Genomic DNA, 25,026 nt, shown 5'->3' on the forward strand with positions numbered 1-25,026 from the left:
TTTTTTTTAATCGTAGTATTAAAATACATTAAAAAATCTTTCCAATAAATTATCTGATTTCTCTTTCTTCGGGATGCATGATGGGAAGGAACCTATGCAAATACAAACACCTTGGGTATCATCGTGGAAGGTTTGGATAGGAATTAGTATCAGAGGTGCTCATCCTTATTAACAACCCCAAAAGGAAACGAGAATTTGAGTTTTCGCAGCAAAAGAGGCTTCGGAAGATTAAATTTTTCTCTGGGCTAAGCTTTTAAAAGATTTTATTTTACTGACATGAATATCAGGCACTTCATTAGACAGCATTAAAAGAGGGTAAAAAAACGTCACGTTTTGGCGCATGCGCACGAGAGATGGACCGCATGGATGGTTGTGGTAAGTAGGGGGATATGGGAGAGTTCATTTGTGAAGAACGGGGGTGGAGAAGAAGCAAGAAAGAATGCTAAAAATCTCAACGTTTTTAAATCGGGGAATATTTTTGCTGCAGAGTTTGTACTTCCAGAGTAATTTTCCCCCTTGCATCGTTTGTTGAGGCATTACTCTTTTGGAGCCATTACACTGGATACAAAGCAGTGATTACTGATTTGGGGTTTTGGTAGCTTGTGGGATGCTATGGATTTAATACAAATAGCAAGCATTTGACAGTTGCTCCGTGTAATTTTTACAGGTAGCCCTCGACCTACAACAGTTCGCTTAGTGACCGTTCAAGATTAACAATGGCACAGAAAAAAATGACTTATGACTGTTTTTCAAAGTCCCTTTGTAAGCATCCCCATGATCATGTGATCCAAATTCGGATACTTGGCAACTGGTTCATACTTAGGACAGTTGCTGTGTCCTGAGGTCATGTGATCACCTTTTGTGACCTTCTGACAAGCAAAGTCCATGGGGAAGCTGGAATCACTTAACAACCCGGTTACTAACATCAACTGCAGTGATTCACTTAGCAACTGTGGTAGAAAGGTCATAAAATGGGGCCAAATTCACTTAACAAAGATCTCACTTAAGAGAAATTTTAGGTTCAACTGTACTCGTAAGTCGAGGACTACTTGTATTGACAATGTAGATCAATGTGTGATCTATTAAGGGAAAAACACAGATGCCTTCAAAACTATAATCAAAGAGTGATTGATTTGATTATACACCATCAAGTCACTCTTGAGTCTAACCGACCATCACAGAATGGACAGAATCGTCATTGTGTTTTAAAAATCAAATTAGGATAAGCCTGGAATAATAAGGCATTGAATGGGGAGCTATAGTTTTGTTCCTGGAACTGGTACCCATTAAGATTTTCATGAATGACTTGAGGGAACAGAAGGCCTCTCATATTTAGGACCATTATATCAGGGCTGCAAAATCTAGAATGGTGTTTCTCAAACCTGGTAACATTTGAGATCTGTGGACTTTAATTCCCAGAATTCCCCAGCTGTGAGATAGTGGGATGCATCTGGAAAAAAAATGGAATTCTCACTGATTAAATTAAATATTCATTAAACTGAATATGCTTTAGCAGTGCAACATAGCTGAAAAAAAGGGGAAATGCAATTTTGGACTGCAATTGATAGAAGTACAGGTCCCAAATTATAGGAAATGCTGTTTCTATGATATATTACATAGCTGGGACTCCACCTTGAGTGTTGTGTTTGGTTCTAAGCATCCCCTTTTTAAAAACCCAGAGAGATTGTAAAAAGTAATTGTAAAAAGTGCACGTTTAATTAGGGAATTGGAAATAAGGCCTTCATGAGGAGAGATTGAGGAAACCAGAAATATTTAGCTGGAAGAAGAGACAGTTAAGGAAAGGAAATGATAGTGCTTTTTAAATACTTGGAGGAAAGTTACAGTGACAAAGACCAAGATCTCTTCTCATTCTCCCTGCTATTAGGGACACAAAATACTGGAAGAACTTCCTAACATGAAGCACATTTTGGCAACTAAAGCAGAGCTGGGAGCTTTTCATGAGATGTGTCAAAGCAAAAGGCTGAGCAGGGAGTGCTTTAATTTGATGCTAGGGCTCAGGGGTGGGATTCAAATTTTTTAACAACCGGTTCTGTGGGTGTGGCTTAGTTGGTGGTCATGTGACTGGGTGGACATGGCTTGGTGGTCATGTTACTGGCTGGGCGTGGCCAACTCAACATCACTCACATCGAGGTACTCATCTCCTCGCCTGGCCTCTCATGACTGTGGGGATGCTGCAACAATAAGTGTGAAAAATGGTCTTAAGTCACTTTTTTCAGTGCCATTGTAACTTTGAAGAGTCACTCCACACAAGCAAAGTACCAGCAAAGGAGAGGGAAAAAACTCCAGAGACGTTCCTGAGACAGGAAGTCTAGTCCTGCCAAGAATGCAATAAGGGTTAATGGAGAGGCAGTTTCTGTAAGCAACACCAGAATGTTTCCTTCCTGCCTTCCTTACAGGATTAGGCCAGTAATTTCTTCTAACAACCAGTTCTCCAAACTTGCTTAGAATGTTAACAACCAGTTCTAGCGAATAGGTGCGAACTGGTAGAATCCCACCCCTGCTAGGGCTGGTTTTGATTGCCCAATTAGCTCCTTCTGATTCTTGTGTATATGAACATTTATGGTTAAAACATACACTGTACCTGATTGTGATAAATGCAATTTAAAACCATTAATGGCATTCAAATCAAATTGCAACAAGGAAGAAAATTAACAATAGAAGAAAATATTCGTAGGTCAAGATGGAATTGTCGAATCTTTGGTGCTCTCTGAGCTTGGTTGTTTTCTTGCAGACATTGGATATAATGAAATGACTGCGGAAAACAACCAAGCTCAAGTGGGCATCAAGTACTCCAAAGAGAAGTAAGATTATTTTCTCAATATCTACAGCTATCTTATATATTCTTATATTGCATGAACATAAGATTGCATAGCATTTCCAAATGGCTACAGATTTTGAAAGGTCCATTTAAAAAAATAATAGATATTGCAGCCTGCCTCAGTAGCACTATTTCCCCACATCATTATTTCAGTTAATCCAACTGGTCCGTCAAATTTATTTGAAATCTTAATTTTTTTAAAAAGCTCACTTACGATTCATGAGGTTTAAAGGATGAGATGATGGGTTGTTTTCAACTTTTTCAGCTACATCTACCATTATGGCCAGCCAGATGTGATCCAGCAATTCAGAGGTGTCTTCGGGAGAAGAGGGAAGGCAGGTGTTGGAGGCAAATCACAAAAAAGCGTTGGGACACCAGTGTTTGGCCCCTTTTGGATGTGCATCATTGTTTCACATGCTCATATGAAAAGATGGAGCTTACATTGTGACAGCAGGGTGATGCTTTTCTCCTTTTGACAAAAGCAGAGGACTTTGTGGCTGCCTTTGTAAACAAACCTGGATAATTAAAAAAAAGTGGAGGTAAATGGGGACAAAGTTAAAAAGGGGAAAGTGTGAATTTATTTCACATACAGGACCTTTGTCTTTGACTTAGGAAGAAACTGAATTAAAAAGAGGCTATCATTCCAGTATCCAGTTGATCTTACTTGGAAAAAAGTCCAACTCTCTGCTAGCGACATACGTTTTGGATTATGATGGGCATCAGATGGAATTAATATAGTGAAGAGTGGGAAACTGTCTGCTGCCTTGTCTGTGTGTTGATGTTCCTTCTTCTGCCTTGCAGACATGGAACAGTTTACTGTTTCCCCTACCTTTTGTCCAAACTTAGTGTTTGATTTCTGCACATGCAGAATATTGCAAGCAGCATATTTTAAGAAGTGGAGCAGGGGATGTCTGCTGTGATTCTCTTTGGTTTATCAGCTGGTATTTTTTTTTCTTTGTAATAGTTACGGCAGCTTCTAGTTGCGATTTTCTTCTAGGTCCTGGCTATTAAACTGAGGAAGACACAATGGATCTGGCATATATCTGTGAGTGGGAGAAGCGTCCAAAGAGTAACCACTGCCCATCCATTCCACTGGTCTGTGCCTGGTCTTGTCGCAATTTGATTGCTTTCACCACAGACCTCAAAAATGAGGAGGAAAAAGGTATTTCCTACTTCTTTGCCACTGACCTTACTCTTAATACATTCTGGAATATGAAGATAGTTGATGAAATTTTTAATATTTTAATATTGTTTTAAGATGTTAACCAGTTTGGTCTAATATTTAAGGCACCAAGCTAGAAACCAGGAGACTATGACATGCCTTACGTGTGAAAACTGGGTGACTTTGGGCCGATCACCAGTTGGTTGGGAGTTGTAGTCCCACTTTTGGCATGAAAACCAGCTTGGTGACTTTGGGTCAGTCACTCTCTCTCAGCTCAACTCACCTCACAGGAGTTGTTGGAGGAGGAGGAGGAAGTATTGTATGCCACCCTGAGTTATTTATAAAAAATAAAGGTGGGATATAAATAAATAAAAGTTGCTCACAAACAGGAGGAAGGTCTATTCGATATGTTCACTGACTTATTTATAAAAATAATAAAGGCGGGGTATAAATAGATAAATAAGAGAATATGAAGAAATGGATAATCTTGTACCAAACATAAGGGTCAGCCCATTAAATAGCCTCAATCTGATAATGGTGAATTTATTGCATTTTCTTGGCTTCCCCAGAGAATTGGGCAGATTACTTAAATTAATGGATGGTTCCAGAGACAATCTGCTCTTGAATCCTAGGTGGGCAACAGACCATAGCTGTTGCTTTCTCCATCATGAAAGGTTTTGGTGTTGAGGTCAAAGATCCAGCTTACTGGCAGATCTTCGTGTTATTTTGAATACAGGTTCTCCTAGACTTACGACCACAACTGAGCCCAAATTTTCTGTTGTTAAGTGAGAAATTTGTGAATTGTTAATGTTAAAATGGAGTTTTATCCCATTTTATGACATTTCTTACCACAGTAGTTAAGTGAATCACTTAAGTTGTTAGGTTAATAACCTGATGGGTTAAATAAACCTGGATTCCTCCATTGACTTTGCTTGTCAGAAGATTGCAAAAGGTGATTACATGACTCTGGGATGCTGCAACTGTCATAAATATGAGTCAGTTGCCAAGTGTCTGAATTTTGATCACATGACCATGGGGATCCTGCAAAGGTTGTAGCTGTGAAAAATGGTTGTAAGTTACTTTATTCAGTGCCATTGTAACGTTGAACAGTCACTAAATGAATTGTTATAAGTCAAGGACTACCTGTAGTCCGTTGTAGATGTGGGGAACTAGAATGGAAAATCTGCCGATTATTATTATTATTTCTCCATTTTGAGCTGGAAGTGAGTCTAGAGCAGAGGGAATCTGAGAAGGAGATTGCACCGAGCCTCCCTCAATCTTAAACCCAATTTTGTCATCTCATTTACTCTACCTGATCTCCAAGCAGCTGCAGGGTTAATTCTAAATAATATTTTCTCCCCTCTAGTGCTTTCTCATCCATCTGTCCGGGGCCCAAGTAATACACCCATAGCAAACAAAACTCCGAGGCAGGTAGATTCCCCAAAGAACAGTTTTATTGGATACATCATATTGGCACAGTTCTGGTGAAAATTGACTATGAAGGTTCCCGCAGTTTTCACTGAAAAGTTTTCCCCTTTCCCCAAACAATAAGTCACATGGTCCAATCAAGGTGCCATCCAGTTGCCTGATAACATCACTCCTCTCTCTGATCAGGTGTGAGAATGTCCTTGGTTCTCAGGAGAAATTATTTTATTCTGGCTACAAACCTCAGCTACCTCTATTTCCCCCTCCACATCCCTCAGCTCCAGTGTGGCAATATTGAAGCTTCAAAATGGCTTCAGTAAAATCAGCTTCAGGGTTGACACCATCTATGTCACTTTTTTTCTTTTATTTCCTTCCTCAGACCTCACCCATATGGTCCACATCCTTGACACAGAACATCCGTGGGACGTCCACTCCATCAATTCTGGACACATTGAGATAATTACCTGCTTGGAATGGGATCAGTCAGGTAAAGAAGGGCAGCTGTAGCTTGGTGCACCTGTTTGACCTGAAGACCTCAGGTTCATTTCATGGCACTTGCAAATAAAAAGTGTCTCCACCACTGGATTGCCTGGGAAGATCTTAGTTTTTCCAAAAAAAAAACCCTTGCACTGTCAGAATGAGTTGATGAAATTAATATTAAAGATCCATTTCTTCAGGCTGGTACTTTCCAAATTTATTAGAGAGAGTGCCAGGATGGGGAAGGGTGGTGTTACGGCTCCGACTACCAAAGCCAAGCAAATCAGAACTCTGGGACTTGACTCCTTCTCAAAGTTCCTCTTTATTGAGTATATCATATCAGCACAGCTTCAATGGAAATCCAATTCTAAATCTTTCCTGTGTATAATTAAATTAGGAAATAACCCCAAGTGTCACAGGTCAGGTTGGCCAGTTGGGTTATTTGGTGGGTTCTTCGAGCATTCCTTCCCAAACCTTATCAGTTGCCAGTAGAGATGACCTTGGTTCTTGTGAGAAAACTCTTTGTTGTGTCTAACAATGCATTCCAACCTCCTTCCCCTCCCTCCCTTCCCACTATGTGTGGCAACTGAGGAACAGAAAGATGGCTGCAGCCAGGTTCTGTTTGAAGTTGACAGGTGGTTTATATTATTAGCTGTCCAGCTGACCTTGGCTAATTCCAGAAGCTATTTCAAAGGGAAACCACCAGCAAACTTCACGGCTGTAGACTGTTCATAAAATATCCTAAAAGAAAGCATGGGCAAACCATGTCTGGGTTGTTGCCAAGATGATTACATGGCTACATCCATGTAAAGGCGCATGAAATTGATCTTGATGAAGGAATACAAGGACCATTAAGAGACTATAAATGACAATTCAATCCTGGGAGGGAGAAGAGGACATGAGAAAGAGACTCAAAATAACCCTACCCTGCTGTTTGATATAAGAGGGTGCAAGGAAATTGGCAGTCTTTGAAGATTCTGCTATTATAACCTATGATGATAAAATATCATTTCGCTAATCCTTGTGAAGTCTCTTTCATGATATTCCCTAAATCAAAAAGTTCATGAAAGAAAATTTATTTTTAAGACAACATTCAAATATGCGAGATCAGTTAATTCCATTTTATACCTAGAAGATGGGCCTGTCTTTCCCTTGATTGGTATTCTGACTTAATTCATTCATTCATTCATTCGTGTGTATGTATGTATGTATGTATGTATGTATGTATGTATGTATGTATATGGCTACAGGATCCAGACTGCTTTCTGCTGACGCTGATGGACACGTCAAATGTTGGAGTATGATGGACCACCTGGCCAACAGTTGGGAGAGTGAGGTGGGCAGTGAAGTGGAAGGAGACCCAATAGTGGCACTTTCTTGGCTGCACAATGGGGTGAAACTGGCTTTGCACGTGGAGAAGGTAAGTAGACTAATTAAGGGTTGCTATTCTACAGGTAGTTCTCAGTTACATTCATTCAGTCACCATTCAAAGCTCTGGTTCTCATAACTTGAGTGCCTGGCTTGTGGTTGAGCTGCAGTCACATGATTGCCAATTGCGACCGTCTCTGCCAGCTTCCAGCAAGCAAAATCAATGCTGCTTTGGTCGTAAGTGTGAAAAACGGTCATAGGTCACTTTTTTCAGTGCCGTTGTGCCTTTGAGCAGTCACTTAAATGAATGGTTGTAAGTCAAGGACTATCTGTAATATTCTTCATAATCAATAATCTCTCCTAAATATCGTCTATTTCCTTCTGTCCTTAGTCTGGAGCATCCAATTTTGGTGAGAAATTCTCCCGGGTCAAGTTCTCCCCATCGTTGACCCTCTTTGGGGGGAAACCTATGGAGGGCTGGATCGCAGTAACCATCAGCGGGCTGGTCACCGTCTCACTGCTGAAGCCCAACGGACAAGTGCTGACCTCCACGGAGAGCCTCTGTCGCCTGCGCTGCCGAGTGGCCTTGGCTGATATTGCTTTCACTGGCGGAGGCAACATTGTGGTGGCCACGTCAGATGGCAGCAGTGCCTCTCCAGTCCAGTTCTACAAAGTCTGCGTCAGTGTGGTGAACGAGAAGTGTAAGATTGACACAGAAATCCTCCCTTCCTTGTTCATGCGCTGCACCACAGACCCAGCTCGGAAAGACAAATATCCTGCAATCACCCACTTGAAATTTCTAGCACGGGACATGTCTGAGCAGGTGAGGTCCTTGGGGTTTCCTTCTCCAGTCCCAGCTGCCTCTTCCTTCTAGCTCAGGGGTCTTCAAACTTGACAGCTTTAAGACTTGTGGACTTCAACTCCCAGAATTCCCCCTCCAGTCATATTAGCTCAGAATTCTGGGAGTTGAAGTCCACAAGTCTTAAACTTGCCAAGTTTGAAGACCCTTGTTCTAGCTACTCGGCCATGTCTAGATTAGTCAGTTAAAGACAGATCAGATAGTGAAGAATCTGGGGAAACCTATGCAGAAACATGGAAGGAGTGGATATTGTTAGTCCACATGGAAGGACATGATAGCAATTTTGAATTTCCCGGTAGTCCTTGACTTATGACCAGTTACTTAGCAATTGTCCCAAAGGTGCTTTTTCCAGAGGCAACTGGATTTTTCAAGAGGCAACTGGACTCTTTGAAGAAGCTTCTTGGATGAGAAGTGAAACATCCTTCAAGGAAAAGCCAAGAAAGTCCAGTTGCCCCTTGAAAAAACATCTTTGGGACAACCATGACCTGGATGACTGACATTTGCTTAGCAATTGTTCAAAATTGCAATGGATTTCCACAGGAGTACTTATGACCCGGTTCTGAAGTTCTGATGGCTGTCGTCCTCACCAAGGCCATGTGACCACATGTGCATTTGGTAGCTAGCCTTTATCATTTATAGTGGCCAGTGGTCATATGACTACATTTTATCACGTTTTTGCTGAAAATCAGCATTTACTTCCCTTTTTGGCAAAATTGGGTTTTGGCAAACAACGGTTTCATTTAATGACTACAGTGTTTGCTTAATGACTTCTACAAAAAAGGTTGTAAAATTGGGCCAGTCACGTGACCCATTTTATGACCATCACAACTGATGAGCATAATAGGCAATCTCCATTAGAGTTATAAGTCGAGGGCTACTTGTATTGTGGAAAAAGAGCAGAGAACTCTTTTTTGCCCCAGGTGCTTCATGCAATTTCTCACACACATCGATCAATGTTTAGAGATGCTTTCTTCTCACCATAATCTTTGCCCTCCTCTAATTAACTGTGAATTTTAAACAGCTGTTAGAGAGCCAATACTGGGCATTCCAGAACAATGTTTCTCGGGCTTGGGGACTTTCAGATGTGTGGACTTCAATTCCCAGAATTCCCCAGCCAGTCAGCATCCTGGGAGCTGAAGTTCACATAGCTTAAAATTTTCATGTTTGAGAAACATTGTTCTAGATCAGGGCTGTCAAACTTGCATCGCACATTGGCCACACCCCTGCCCGGTTAACAAAGAGAAAAACAAAACAAAACCTCAGAATGCTGGCAGGGAATTCTGGGAATTGAAGTCCACACATCTTAAAGTTGCTAAGGTTGCTAACATTGTTCTACCTGGCCTTCCCTCCTTCTCCAGATGCTGCTCTGTGCCTCCAGTCAGAACAATAGCATTGTGGAGTGCTGGTCACTCCGGAAAGAAGGACTGCCGGTTAACAACATTTTTCAGCAGATTTCTCCCACAGGTAAGTCAGGTAGCAGATGTAGAAAGAAAGCAGCAGAAAATGGCTTCTTCTTCTCATTAGGTTGAAGTCAGTGGTGGGATTCAAACTTTTTTACTACTGATTCTGTGGGCATGGCTTGTGGGCGTGGCAGGGGAAGGATACTGTAAAATCTCCAGTCGGAGGTGGTATTTGCTGGTTCTCCGAACTACTCAAAATTTCCGCTACCGGTTCTCCAGAACTGGTCAGAATCTGCTGAATGCAACCTTTGGTTGAAGTCATCTTGGATTCCTGAATGGTCAGACTGGGGAGTTTGAAATCCGTGAACTGCAGTTCTAGCCCAAGCAATGAGGAAGAAAAAGCATAGACAGAACCTTGCGGGATTAGGACAAAGTCTTGGCCCAGCGTCACCCCAGCCGCCTTTCATGCCTAAGGCAGGACTAGAACTCACAGTCTCCTGGGGATTGGCCCAAAATCATCACTTGAGACTTTCAAGAAGAAATTGGACTGCCATTTGTCAGAAATGGAGTAGGGTCTCCCGCTTGAGTGGGGGGTTGGACTAGATGACCTACAAGGTCCCTTCCAACTCTAATTATCTGTAAAAATCACCCAGCCGGCTTTTGTGCCTAAGGCAAAACTAGAATTCTGTGTTGAATTTATGTTTACTGAGTAGAATTCTGTTTCTCCCATATGAATAACATCCTTGTTTTTCATAGATGTGGTTCTGTTGCCAATGAAAAAATTTCATTTTTCTTTCCAGCTTTCCTTCTATTTATCTCCCTCATCACAGCTCAGAAGGAGCAATTTTTCTAAGGGAGAGCAATCAAACCGACAGGTGATGTTTAATTGTTGCCTTTGCACAGGAAATCTTGGCAACAGATTCTCATCACAACAGATGAAATCTTGGCAACAGATTCTCATTTCCCTCTGGAAATGAGCTTCTTTTGATTCTTCCCTCAGCGAGAAGCTATTAAATTGGAACACCTTGACTTGCCAACTTCAAAGCTGAATTTCTGCTCTTTTTGCTTAAAAACAATTACATTTGATAAATTTGAAGAAGGTGCCAGTATCATTTTGAAAAAAAAAATCCAGGCTGGATGTGTCATGTGCAGGCCACGCCCACCACAGCTCCGCGAAGGGGGGAAAATGTTGCGAAATGTCACATGACGGCAACGTGACACTGCGAGTTTGACACCCGTGTAGTACTCATACAGTCTCTTCCAAACCAGGCCTCTTCAGAAATTTCAGGACTACAGTTCCCTGAATTCTGAGCAGTCAGCACACCCAAAGAATTCTCAGTATCCCTGCTGCTCAGAATTCTGGGAATTGTAGTCCCAAACACATCTAGTAATCTGATTGTGCTAAGCAGAAAGGAAGGAAATTCCATTTCCAAATGCTTTTCTGCAGTACTTTAATTATCCTCTTCTTCTTCATTTCTAAGTTGGGGACAAGCCACCGATGATCTTAAAATGGCGGATCCTTTCAGCCACTAATGACCTGGACCGAGTTTCTGCTGTGGCATTACCCAAACTGCCAATTTCTTTGACCAGCACCGATTTGAAGGTAGCAAGTGACACCAAGTTCTACCCAGGTTTAGGTGAGGAAAGTTTTTCTTGGATGTCTTGTCTTATCAGATAGGCAAAAAACCCTAGTGTTGTGGTGACACGGTTGTTATACTGCAGTATTGCAGGCTAATTCTGCTCGCAGCCAGGAGCTGATGCTGACGGGCTGAAGGTTAACTCAGCCTTCCATCCCTCTGAGGTCGGTAAAATAAGGACCCAAATTGTTGGGGGCAATAGGCTGACTCTGTAAACCGCTCAGAGTGTGTTAAAGCAGGGGTCCCAAACCTCTGGTCCACGGCCCATTCTGAACCGGGCCATGGAAGTGATGGATGAGCGCACGCATGAAACCAACCCTTCTCCCCCCCGCCCTGCTACTTCTGCCAGTCCGCCCAGCTAGAAAGGTTGGAGACAGCTGCTTTAAAGCACTATGGAGCAGTATATAAGTTTAAGTATTATTGCTAGCGTGATCCATTCTTGGAAAGTTCCAAGGTTCCCCCATGCCAATTTCAAAGCTTAACCCCCTACTTCCTGTTCTGGGCCGCAGGGGAGTGACCAGTGGGACTTCAAATCTAGGTTGTAAGTAATCCCCAAATAGCTCCATCAGAACTTCAAAGGGTCACTAAGAGACCAGGCCTAGGTTGAGAACTACCTGTACATCAAACTGTATCTCGTAAGAAAATTATAGATGTCTAAAAGTGGGATATCAAGTCTTGGGAATCATAGATGCATCATAATTAGAACTTTACTTACCAATTAGTAATTTGCCACTAATGTTAAGTTGTGAGCAGAAATGTCTCCCAACAGTGATGTTGGATTGGCTTGCTCAGGGGATAAAATAAATAGAATGTTCCAGAAGGAATGCAGCCTTACTTCTCTCAGTAAACCATTTTAAAAATCCCTTTGCAATTTACCCACCTCTGTTGCAGGCCTGGCGCTTGCTTTCCATGATGGCAGCGTCCACATCATCAACCGCCTCTCCTTGCAAACCATGGCGGTGTTCTACGGCTCCACCTCACAGCGACCGGTGGATGACCAGGCCATCAAACGGCAGAAAACTTCGGGGCCACTAGTCTACTTCAAAGCGATGCAGTTGTCTTGGACTTCGCTGGCCTTAGTTGGAGTCGATAGCCACGGAAAGGTACATTTATCTTTAAAAATAGATACCCTCAGTATTTAAAGCAGGGAGGCCAAGAAATATTTTTACAGGTATTCCTCAAGTTATAACCATTTGTTTGGTGACCGTTCAGAATTACAACAGCCGAGAAGAGAGTGACTTAAGGCCAGTTTTCACGCAACCATTGCAGGATCCCCATGGTCACATGATCACAATTTGAGTGATTGGCAACTGCCATGTATTTATGACAGTTGCACTGTCCTGGGGTCGTTGTTTGATCACCCCAACTGGCTTCTGACAAGCAAAGTCAATGGGGGAAGCCAGGTTTGTTTAACAACTGCATGATTCACTTAACACCTGTGGCAAAAAGTTCATAAAAATGGGGCACAACTCACTTAAGGAAACTGCTTAGCAACAGAAATTTGGGGCACAATCAGAGGTGGCATTCAGTGGATTCTGACAAGTTCTGGAGAACCAGTAGCGGAAATTTTGAGTAGTTCACAAAACCGGCAAATATCTCCTCCGACTGGCCCCGCCCCCATCTATTCTCTGCCTCCTGAGTCCCAGCTGATCGGCTGGGTCTTCTTTGGTTGCCCTGCACAGGAGAACAGAGCTGGAAAGCAGGTTAATGGGGTGGGGAGGGAAGGGGGATTTTGCAGTAACCTTCCCCTGCCACCCCCACCAAACCACCCCCACCAAGCCACGCTCAAAGAACCAGTAGTAAAAAATTTTTGCATCCCACCACTGGGCACAGTTGTGGTCGTAAGTCAAGTATTACTTGTAGTTCCCCTTTTTCCAAGACAAAAACATAAAGAGCTGGATTGGATCATAAGGAAAATCCTCTCACCTGCTTCCAGATTTGGAGATAGCCAAAATGGCTCCAAGGCGTCAGGCATCTCTATCTCCCTGCGTTGTTTTTCTCACACGGGCATCTCACTTTTGTGAGCTGATGCTCCCTGTATTCTGAATGAATGAAGCGTTTTATTGGTCTCCACAGTTGGCTTTCAAATGATAACATTCGATCTGTACATTTTAACTTTCTTTGACACTTGATAAGGGTACATAAGCTGCTGTTCTGACTGGAAAGGCATGTTAAGCCCTGCAAATAATAGCTTATTTGCTCCCTCCACCATGAATCCAAGTAACTTCCTTTTAAAGGCCTTCCAGTGATTGGCTATCTATCGCTACAGCTTGTTGTAGGGAATTCCAAGTCCAACACTTTGTAAATGAAGGGAAGTGCCCCTTGGCTTTGTTGTGCATTTAACTGAAAAGTTCCTCATTTTCTCTGAGACCAACCTGGGCAAAACAAGGAATTATTGCCAAACCTGGCAGGCCGGATAGCTCAAACAAATGAGTCAAGCTTCACAATCGAGCAAGCAATGTAGCAGCTCCCTGGTTCAAACAAGCGCAGAATCCTGGAAAGTGTCCAGCATTAATCTTGCCAGAGTATATTTTGAAAAACAAAAACAAAAAACCAACCATTGAGTAGGGACATACACCCCTTCCTTCCTAGAAGATGGAGGTAATTGACTTCCTGGCTGCATTCAACATGTCTTTCTGTCTGTCCCCTTGCTCTTTGCAGCTTAGCATGTTCAGGATCTCCCCCTCCATGGGGCACGTTCTGGATATGAATATTTCCCTCCGTCACTTGCTTTTCCTGTTGGAGTACTGCATGGTGACAGGGTATGACTGGTGGGACATTCTGCTTCATGTCCAGCCCAGCATGGTGCAGAATCTGGTGGAAAAGCTGCACGAGGAATACATGCGCCAGAATGCCGCCCTGCAGCAGGTGAGTTCCCATCTTTTGAAACCTTCATTCAATTTCGCAGCTACTAAGATGGTTGGCTGAGCAGGTACAAAAATAGCCAGGGAAATGATTGAAGCCCATTATTCTATGATTCTATGAAATGGGTCCCTCATCAGTCAAGGGGAGTGCTGATTTAACACCAGCTTATCAGGGGCTTAGGAGCCGGGGGCTTGACAGCACAAGGAAACAATAGCCAATCATTGGCCGTCAACGCACCAATCAACCAATAGGAAGGCGCCACATAAATTTGGCTCACAATAGCCCAAAGCACATATTCCAGTAGAGAGAAGTTCTCTGAAGATGGGCTCCACCATGAATCCAAAAGCTCGGAAGAGTAAACCTCTGGTGCTGGTGAGTGACCCAGATTGGATCATGCAACATTATCCTGGGACACGTATGTTTTCCTTCATTCATGCGTTCCCATCTTGTTTCCCTCCTGGGACTCTGCTTAAAAGTAAGTCAGACTTTCCCTCTCCTCCCATGGTCATATGACCACATTTCGGATGCTGGGCAACCGGTTCGCATTTACAACTAGTGTCCTGTGGTCGCGGGACCACAATTTACCATAGGGTTTGGGGTTTTTTTTGCCATTCTTTCTTCAGGAGAATGGACTTTCTTAATGACCACATTATTCACTTAATGACTATGTGATTCGGACTTACAGCTTCATGATTGGCCTGATGCCGTGATGGCAAACCTATGGCCACAGGTAGCACGCAGAGTCATTTGTGCCGGCACATGAGCCGCAGGCAAATTTACCTCACTGCGCATGCGCACGCCTCACAGCTGATATTTTTGGCAGGTTTGAGGCCTTTTTTAGCCTGCCAGAGGCTTGAAAAAAGCCTCTGCAGGCTTTGCAGGCCAAATAATAGGCCTGTTTTGTCACTTCCTGTAATACTGGAAGTGACAAAATGGGCCTATTATTCAGCTTGTAAAGCCTGCAGAAGCTTTTTTCAAGCCTTTGGGAGGCCGAAAATCAGCTGTGAGGCGCAGTACAGGTAAGGGGGCAGCAGGGGGGGGGATTGCGCATGCATGCACAGAGGGTGGGGGGTGCATTGCCTTCTGGGTGCTGGCACGTTGGTGCTGGCAAGTGTGCACACAATTTTTGGCACAGGAGCCCAAAAAGGTTAGCCACCACTGGCCTAATGGCTGCTGTAAAAACAGACAATTATGATCACCAACTTATGGCTGAAATTCCATTCCCATTTGTGGTCATAAGTTGAGGACTATCTGTGGAGGGCTTTTTAGGTAATAATTGAATTGTACCTGGAAACTAATTGGGGAGGGCAGCACAACTCACAGAATAGTGATGTTACCTGGTGCTTGGACTCAGTCTGTTGCGTGTTTAAACCATGGTTTCACCAGAGTTAAATCATGGTTAGCCAAGTGTGTTTGGAGGAAACCTTTTGGGGTCAGAGAAACCTGAACTGCCAGAAGTGAAACCACAAGTGAACCAGTGTCATTTATTTCTTGACTTTAATGTGTGAAGGTCCTTGCTAAAAGGAGCTGCTTTCTCAGGGGTGATTGCGTCCTTCCTTTGGCAGGTTCTGTCCACGCGCATCATTGCCATGAAAGCCTCACTTTGCAAGCTCTCCTCCAGTACGGTGGCACGCGTGTGCGATTACCACGCCAAGCTTTTCCTGATCGCCATCAGTTGCACGCTGAAATCCCTGCTCCGCCCCCCAGTCCTCAACATGCCCGACAAGACACCTGGAGACAGACTGACTGAGATCTGTGCCAAGATCACCGATATAGGTATGTTCAAAAGGGCTGGTCCTCTCTTAGTCTCCTAGATCAGGGGTCGCCAACCTTTTGGACCTCAGGGACCACCAAACTCATAATTTTAAATTCCACGGACCACTAATATTAATTTTGAATGATGGTGGCTTGCTGACGTTTTCCCAGGGTCTCTGCAGAAAGCAGCGGAGACCCTGGGAAAATCCCCCAAAAGTCTGCAGGAAATTTCTCCATCCCATTTTCCTACCGATCGATCATTCTTTATTTGGGATTGCAAGATACCGCGTCCAGCTCCATTCTTACGGGGAAAGAGAGAGAGAGAGAGACTTTTGGCTTCATGCAAGGAAAGCAGCAGAAGCAGCAGAAGTCTTTCTTTCTCTCCCCCAAACTCTGCCAGAAATGAGTCTTTGTGAGACTTGTCGTGCCGGCGCAGCCTCTTGGAGCAGGATGCCTTGCAGTATTCCAAAGACTCATTTCTGGCAGAGTTTGGGGGAGAGAAAGAAAGACATTTGCTGCTTTCCTTGCATGCAGCCAAAAGCAAAAGAAGAAAGAAGTGGAAAGAAGCAGCCCTGGTGGCCAGGCCAGGAGCCTCGGGCAAGTGGGGCAAGCTCCCCCACTCCACCCTTTCCCCCCTCCCCTCACTACGTCGTGTTGTTCGCAATGCAAGCGATGCAAGCCTTGCGTTCCTGTGAGCCATGTGGATGGTGCACCCTTGTGTTCCTGCACAGCCTGGATTAATTGCTTTGGGAGGTTCTTTGGGGGTGAAATTTCTCTGCGGACCACCAAAATTTTCTCACCGAGCACCAATGGTCCCTGGCCCACTGGTTGGCGAACACTGTGCTAGATTTTCCAAAGGAGGGAAAAAAAGAGCTCATTTTAAAAGTTCTCTAAAAAGTTACCCACGTATGGTGGAAGAATCAAAACGTTCAAGCTCCAGGACTGAAGCCTTGTCTGTTATTTTGTGAGCATCAATGCACGCAAAAAGGGTGGAATTTCAATTATATTGCCATAGCCACCATTTTGACTTTTTTTTTTTTTTTAACCATCAGCTGGACCAGTGTTTCCCAACCTTGTCAACTTTAAGATATGTGGAGTTCTAGAATTCCCCAGCCAGCATAGGTGGTTTGAATTCTGGGAGGTGAAATCTACGTATCTTAAAGTTGCCCAGATTGGGAAACACCGCAAAAGACAATTTCATAATTAAAAGTGGTACTTTGACATTCTCCTCTGATAATCACAACATTGTTTGATTTGCAAAATTGACCTCCTAGTATTCTGTACTCTTTTCTTAGTTAAAATATGCCATGCCTGCTTGGATTTTGGTAATATCAATATCACAGAGAATCAAATAATCCCAAAGTTACAGAGAACCAAATAATCCCAAAGTTTCTCATTACTGCTTCTTATTCTCTTATTTTATATAAAGATAAAAGCAAGAGATTATGGAAATTGTAATCCAAAATACTTCATGGGCCTAAAATAGAAATGTCCTCAAATCAGGGGCCAATCCTGCTGATGAGATGGACATGAGTGATTGATCATAGAGTCATAGAGTTGGAAGGACACATCAGGTCCAGTCCCTCATGCACTGCAGAGATTCACTACATCAGAATTCTTGGAGTTGAGGCCCAGACATCTTCAAACTGCCAAGATTGTGAAACACTGCGCTACCCTGTCCCTGAAAGATGATTATCCAGCCTCTATTTCAGGGCTGTCAAACTCGTGGCCCATGGGCCGGATGCGTCATGCGTTGGCCATGCCCTCCCCCCCCCCCAGTTTAGCAAAGGGGGAAAAAAGTCACGTGCTATGACAATGCGAGTTTGACACCAAACAGCTCTATTTAAAACCCTCCAGTGAAGGGGAAGAAACCATTCCATGCACTGACCTAATCCACTGATTGACAGTTCTTCCTAATGTCTAATCTCTATCTATCTCCTTGAAGTTTCCTCCCATTGATCCTTCCAGATATCGACAAAGTGATGATTAATTTGAAGACAGAAGAATTTGTGCTGGAGATGACCACCTTGCAATCTCTCCAGCAACTGATCCAGTGGGTTGGGGACTTTGTGCTCTATTTGCTCGCCAGTCTCCCGAACCAGGTGAGCCTCACTAGTGCAGCAGAGATGCCCCATGATGCTGTTTGCTTAATGGAGGGTAAACTTTTGGGTCAAATTCACCATTTGAGTTCTAATGTTGACAGTTACCGAGTGTTTGTTTAAAGTGAGGCCTTCTCTTGTCCTTTACATAGCAGAGAAAGGAATGCCTCTTCTCAGTGGTGCCTCTTCTCAGGGGCCCATCTCTTTCCAGTTGCCACATATATGATATGAAGACTGTAGTTAATGGTTTTGATCAGACTGTCAGCATTCCAGAAAACCCCCACTCCAACAAATAACTCCGAGACAGACATCCTCTCAAAAATTCTATTTATTTGGATAGTAAACTGGCACATCTGGGGAATCCCGAATCTGAAAGTTCCAGGTTTCCTTGCAATAAATAAAAACTACAAATCCACCCCCTGCACCCATCATTGCATCACATGCCCCAATCACCATCCATCCCAACTTGAGACATCCCCTCACCCAGGTGCAGAAATAACATGACCTTGACTTAGAAGAAGAATGCTATTATGTCTAACCACATATCCTCCATGATATTTCCCCCTCCCATTTTCCCAGGCTCAAGAATGTGGCAGTGTGGAAGCGTCTGATGTCAGTATGGCTTCCAAAGCTGACACAGACATTATTTTGGAATCAGGAATCTTGACTTAATAATGGTGTATAATAATACATGGTGCTTTAATAATAATAATAACACATGGTCTTTGTTTTACTGTGCACAAATCACAACAAACAAACAAATCAGGAAGAAAGAGCTTCATCACATAAGAAGCCCATTATTATGCGTTTATGGTTTATTGAACCAAAATGAGCAAGACTTGCTGTGTTTCCAACTTGGCAACTTCAAGATATGTAGACTTCAGCTGCTAGAGTTTCCCAGCCAGCCTGGATCATGGGAATTGAAGTCTAGATACCTAAAAGTTGCCAAGTTTGAAAAACATTGGGATAGAATTATAAGTCGGCTTTTAATGAGAAGGTTGTTTTGGATTATTTTTTTGCCTTCAATTGAATGTTGACTGCTGGCGAGTGCCTCTGGAGATTCTTGCAGTTTTCTTGACAAGATTTCAGTAGTAGGTTGCCATAGCCTCTTTCCTAGGGCTGAGAGTGGGTGAGATGGTCACTCAGCTGACTTCATGCTTCAGCGGGGCAGGAATTCCTGGTCTTCCAGACTCTTAACCGTTACATTAAAGTGGCTTAGTTTATGCAGTGTATTTAATGATTTTTATGGATTCAGCTGTTACACAAAAATATCCTTTCTTGCTTGTTTATCCTACAAAGTAAACAGAGTACATGTACTGGTATACTATCCATTTAAACCCTGGCTAATTAAACCAGGATTCCTAGCTTCAAGTGGTGTATCCAGTGCAAGTGTCATCTCTTTCTGTTGAATATTTTATTTCTTATTTATGCAACTTTGTTTTGCTTACTGAATCAGGTAAAACTGCATTATTTCATTAGCTGAGATTTCTAAAACTGAAGCATTCCTAACTATTGAACCCTAGTATCTATAACCAAGAAAAGTCAGACAGGCCCGTCCCAGAGAACCATTGCTGGTTAAGATAGACAGTTTGGTAGCCCTCAACCCTTTATCCCCAATCCTGCCTTGATGATTATGAGTAATCTCATTAGAAACAAAGGGTTTGCTCTGGAAATCAAAGCAGAGGCAGAATTTCCAAGGATGGGAAGATAGGGATATTTAGGGATATTTAAGAGCTGCAGTGACGCAGTGGTTAGAATACAGTCTACTTCTGCTGCCTGCCGGCTGCCAGCTGTTTTCAGTTCGATTTTGACCAGACTCAACGTTGACTCAGCCTTCCATCTTTCTGAGGTGGGTAAAAGGAGGACTCAGATTGTTGGGACCAATATGCTGAATCTGTAAGCCACTTAGAGAGAGCTGTAAATCACTATGAAACAGTATATAAGTCTACTGTCATGCCCTTGTTGGAGTCTGATTCTGAGGGGAAGATTGAGGAGTTGACAGGGAGTGGGAGTGTGGATCCAGTGGCTGTGGAAGAAACGGGGGAAGAGCACAGTCCGGCTGGACATTCAGAGAAAGACCCAGGGCCATCCCCTCTTCATCCTAGGGCACGCAGGGAAGAACGGAGAAGGGAGCAATGTGTCTTACGGGAGAGGAAAAGGCCCTGATCCCTTTCATTTGTTGCAGCTGGGAGAACAGGATATAAGTGGGACATTTTAAATAGCTCTTTGCTGGAAGCTTCTCTTAGAAGTGTGCTTTATCTTGGTCGAGGCTTATCTGGGTTTTGGCATCTTCCCAATTGTGGTTGCTGCAGTATCTTGTGGAAATCTGCAATTTGTCATCCTGGCCTGCCATGTTAATGACTCCACTGTGGTTTGTGTTGGGTTTTTTTTTTCTAATTATTTTTAGTTTTGGTTTGGACTGCGTTTACTCTCTTTGTAGACTTGTTTTTGGAAGAGTTTGATATCCAGTCGAGGATAATTGGACATTGGGACCCAAGTTGGAGGCATTAAAGGGACTTTATTCTGCTTTTATGACTGTGTTATTTTTGTCACGCCCCGGGTCATCACATCTACTATTGCTATTAACTCATAATGCAAATTTTGCAGTAGGTTCATTGTCACATTTGATGTAGGGTCATTGCTGTAGGCTAATTCAAGCTCCTAATCAATTTGACTATTCCTTTTGTTCTATTGTAAGTCTACCAATAACGTCAGCTGTAGAATTGTGTGCATCGTTTAAGCCTTGGACTACCTCCAGGTTCCCTTTTTCTGCCTTAGGGTTCTGGACCTGCATCAGGACCTGTTCGCCCAGGTCACAGTTTCCTTCGGGATGGGGCCTCCCTGGGGATGCTCCGTGAGCTGATGGTCATGATCCGGATCTGGGGCCTCTTGAAGCCAAGCTGTCTTCCCATTTATACGGCCACGTCTGATACGCAGGACAGCATGTCCCTCCTCTTCCGGCTTCTTACCAAATTGTGGTTGTGCTGTGAGTAATCTGATGCGCTGCCAAATGAGGGAGAGAGGTGGCTTGAAGACTTGGAGCACAAAGAAATGGTGTGTAGAACATGAGTCAGGTGCGACTCAGGAGCCATTTGAGCAGTTTGAGCTCAAAACAAACCCTTTCCAAGCATGGGTTTTGATCCACGTTGTTTCAGTATTGGTGTCAACGCATAAAATATTTCTCTGGTCTTTTTAGAGTTGCCAACAGAAAGGGAGGGGGGAGCAGTGCAGCCGCTTGCAAAACCGAAACTGCATTCCACAAATGTTTTCAAAGATAGTAACTAGGTGACAGAAGTTTCTGCCATGCAGAATTCTAACTGGGGAGCATGATTGATGACTCTTGGCTATGGATGTGTCCCACTGGAGAATATGAATTACGATACACCCAGGAGGGTGGGGGGAAAACCAGGGTCAAGGGTGACAATGAATTATGTGTCTCAGCTAGCTGTCAGGATTCTGGCAATTACCCCCGTTTAAATCATGAGTCTCGATCCAAACTTTCAAAACTTAAAAAGGATTTATTGGTTTGTGAGAAAAGCCTACACACCCTTGTTTTTCACTGTAAGGTGATAAAGAAGGAGGTGAGCTATGGGTAGGCCTTGACTTACAACAGTTCATTTAGTGACCATTTGAAGTTACAAGACACTGGAAAAAGTGACTTAGGACCGTTTTTCACACTTAATGACTGTTGTAGCAGCCCCATGGTCAAGTGATTTACCTTTGGATGTTTGACAACTGACTCACATTTCTGACAGTTGCAGTGTCCTGGAGTCATGTGATCACCTTTTGTGACAGGCAAAATCTATGGGGTAGCCAGATTCACTTAACAACTATGTTACTAACTTAACATCTGCAGTGATTCACTTCACTTCACTGTGGCAAGGAAGGTCCTAAAATGGGGCAAAATTCTCTCTTAGCAACAGAAATTTTGGGATCAATTGTGGTCGTAAGTTGAGGACTACCTACAGTCCAGTCTACGGCCCAGACTTGAGAAAAAAAAAATAGCCATTTCTTTTCTTTGAAATGAATTTTTTAAAAAAAAACATTCCCACAAAACAATGGAAGTAACAATGATACATGTTTTTGTTGCCAGTCCAGGGGTGGGATGCTACCAGTTCTGCCCGGTTCTAAAGAACTGGTAGCTGAAGAGCAGCAGACACTGGACCGGTTCTGTGCTTGCTGCTGTTTGGCCCACCCGCCCGCCCGGGCTCTTACCTGTCCTTTATTTCCTGCTTTTTCAACCTCAGCTGCTTTGCGCAGCACAGCTGAGGTTGAAAAAGCAGGAAAGAAGAGGCTTTTCAAATGCTGTGCACCTGTGCGCAGCACTGTTCAGCCGTCTGGGCGGCACAGCTCAAGGTTTTTTTACACGCGTGCGCACAGCAAAACGTCATCACTGAACCAGTAGTAACACCAGTTGAATCCCACCCCTGTGCCAGTCGGTCCATTTTTTTTTTTAAAAAAAAGTAGAAATCCTCTTCATAGTTTATCTAGAAATGATTCCCAGGTGAAAATAGATGTTTGTGATCCAATGTTTGATGTTTGTTGAAGTCCACACCTCTTAAAGTGGCCAAGGATGAAAAAAACACTGATCCAAAGCCTTTTCCCTTGTGCAGGCCGTGACGAAGGGCATCCCAGCGAGCCGGACGATACCTTGATCGACGAATGTTGTCTCCTACCCAGCCAGCTCCTCATCCCAAACATGGATTGGCTTCCGGTGAACGATGCCATCATCAGCAAGCTGCAGAACAAGCAGCCAGTCCGGCTGCAGTTTGGAAAGCCTCCCGGGATCATTGGGCACTCCGCTCCAGTTCCGTGCGACGCGTTTACCAGGTGCATCGAGGGCAACCTGGCTTCTCTCTTGACACGACAGGGATGCTCCTTGGCGTGCTGGACGGATGGCCCTTGATGCGTTTTACTTTTGTTTAAGGCCTTCACTGTACTCACTGAAAGATCAGGTCTCTTTAATACAGTCCCAAAGGTGCTTTTTCAAGCGGCATCTGGACTTTCTGGTTTTTCTTTGAAGACGTTTCGCTTCTCATCCAAGAAGCTTCTTCAGCTCTGATTGGGTGGTGGGGAATGGAAAGATTTATACTCCTTGCGGACAGCTGGTCGTTTCCATTTTTTTTTAACCAGCTGCCTGAAAGGAGCATTAATCCATCCATTTTCCACCATCCAGTCAGAGCTGAAGAAGCTTCTTGGATGAGAAGTGAAATGTCTTCAAAGGAAAACCAGACAGTCCGGTTGCCTCTTGAGAAAGCACCTTTGGGACAACCATGACCTGGATAATTGAGAATTTCCTTAGACTTTAATAATTCAAAGTTTTTCCAACTTCATCGCTTTAAGACATATGGACCAACTCCCAGAATTCATCAGTCAGCATAGCTGGTTGGCAAATTCTGGGAGTTGAAGTCCACACATCTTAAAGTGACCAAGTTGGAAAAATACTGTTTTAATTGATCCAGTTGAAAAACAAGTTGAATGGAAAGAGACCCTGAAATACAAGTTCCTTGACTTGGTGATTTGGGTCAAATTAGCCTTGGTTGTAATCTTTCTACAGCTCATGTGATCAACTCCATTTTGCTATTCCCAGGTGGCAGCAAATCACTGGTTTTAGAGCAGTGCTGTTCCTTGATTATTTAAAAAAAATAAGCACCAAAATTAGGTATATTAACCCCCTTTGCCAACCTCCACTAACCTAGTTGTGTTCATTTCTAAAAAGCTGTTGCCCTCTCCTATCCTATATGGAACAAAAGGGGCAGGGGAATCAGTCCCTCCCTCTCTTGATGTGGCATTGTTGTGTTATCACCCTGAAAGATTGTCTGTCCCCATGGCATTTGGCACTGTGCTATATAACAAGTGTTGTCTTCATTCCCAGGACTACTGGGTACCCAAAGATTGACCACCTGCGGCGGCTCCATCTTGGAGCTTATCCTACTGAAGAATGCAAGTCCTGTACAAGGTTAGCATCCCAGGCTGAGGGAAGGAAGAGTTCAGTCCCCCGAAAGATTATATTTTGAACCTAATCCCAAACTGACGGTTGTTAAATTAAACCCCGTTCCCCACTATCAAAGTGGATTCCAGGTGCTGTGCTACAATGGAAAAATGGACAACAGAGCGGCCAGCACGAAGGAAGGAGGAGGAGCAGGGAGAAGAAAGGGAAAGCGGCCTCCTTCCCTTGTGCCGGCTACCCTGTTGCCCATTTCTCCATTGCAGCACAGCTTTGATTGTGTGTGTGTGTGTGTAATTTAACAATTGGTTCTCTTGAACCAGTGTAAATCGGTTGAATCCCACCACTGGATAAACCTGGTATAAAATACAGGTAGTCCTCCCTCTATGACCAAAGGAGTCCAAGATTTCCATTACTAAGCAAGCAAGTGGCTTGTGCTCCATTTTATGACCTTTTTGCCAAGGTTATTAACTGAATCTGACTTTCCCCATTAACTTTGCTTACCAGAAGCCAGCTGGGAAGGTTAGAAATGGCGACCGCATGACCCCGAGACAATGCAGCCATTGTAAATACATGCCAGTTGCCAAGCGCCTGAATTTTGATCCCGTGATCACAGGGATGGTCACGTGACCTGATAGTCCTTCCTCCTCCCCTTTTCCCCGCAACCACAAACCTGTGAGGTAGGTTGGGCTGAGACAGAAAGATGACCCAAAGTTACCCAGGTTCATACAGGAAACCCTGTAAAAACATATTAGAACGTTTTTTTTGAGGAGACCATTTTTTTCCTCCACACCTTCTGGAGAAGTTTCTCAGCTGGGTGCCATTTTGTCCCCTGTTTAGGTGCGGCTGTGTTACAATGCTCCGTTCCCCCAATAAGACCACGGCTGTGAAACAGTGGGAGCAGCGATGGATCAAGAATTGCCTTTGTGGTGGTCTTTGGAGAAGAATGCCCCTCAGCTATTCATGATGGATGCCAGGACTCTTTGCCTTACCCAGATGGGATTTGTGAGGAGTTTTGCAGCTTACTCCAGAAACTCAATTCAAAAATAAAAACATCCTGGAGGAAAAAAACACCCCAACATAAGATACAACTTCCAGAAAGAGTTGCAGGTGGACTTTCTTGGGCCAAAGCACCAAGAGAAATCAATGGGAGGCACTGGAGGACTTTGAATTGATTGGCACTTCTGGTAGCA

At 43.6% G+C, this 25,026-nt stretch overlaps 1 protein-coding gene across 4 annotated transcripts; it reads left to right on the plus strand.

The window, feature by feature from the left end:
• Nucleotides 1–102: 102 nt before the first annotated feature.
• On the plus strand, nt 103–24,886 carry MED16 (mediator complex subunit 16). 4 transcript variants are annotated; one of them, XM_087922820.1, is made up of 15 exons: nt 103–375; nt 3,804–4,001; nt 5,806–5,913; nt 7,154–7,323; nt 7,663–8,094; nt 9,489–9,594; nt 11,012–11,167; nt 12,059–12,270; nt 13,829–14,035; nt 15,598–15,808; nt 17,756–17,889; nt 20,665–20,872; nt 22,500–22,716; nt 23,762–23,845; nt 24,674–24,886. In XM_087922820.1, the coding sequence occupies exons 2-15, from the start codon at nt 3,866–3,868 to the stop codon at nt 24,798–24,800; spliced, it is 2,508 nt and encodes an 835-aa protein (XP_087778946.1). In that variant the 5' UTR covers nt 103–375; nt 3,804–3,865; the 3' UTR covers nt 24,801–24,886. The 4 variants fall into 4 exon arrangements, with proteins under 4 accessions (XP_087778946.1, XP_026554668.1, XP_087778948.1 ...); XM_026698883.2 differs by having other exon boundaries at nt 3,837–4,001; XM_087922822.1 differs by lacking the exon at nt 103–375 and adding an exon at nt 2,752–2,822.
• The last annotated feature ends 140 nt before the right edge of the window (nt 24,887–25,026 follow it).

This window comes from Pseudonaja textilis, chromosome 1 (assembly GCF_049901715.1).
Source record: "Pseudonaja textilis isolate UNSWEBS1 chromosome 1, rPseTex1.2, whole genome shotgun sequence".
Taxonomy (NCBI): Eukaryota; Metazoa; Chordata; class Lepidosauria; order Squamata; family Elapidae; genus Pseudonaja; species Pseudonaja textilis.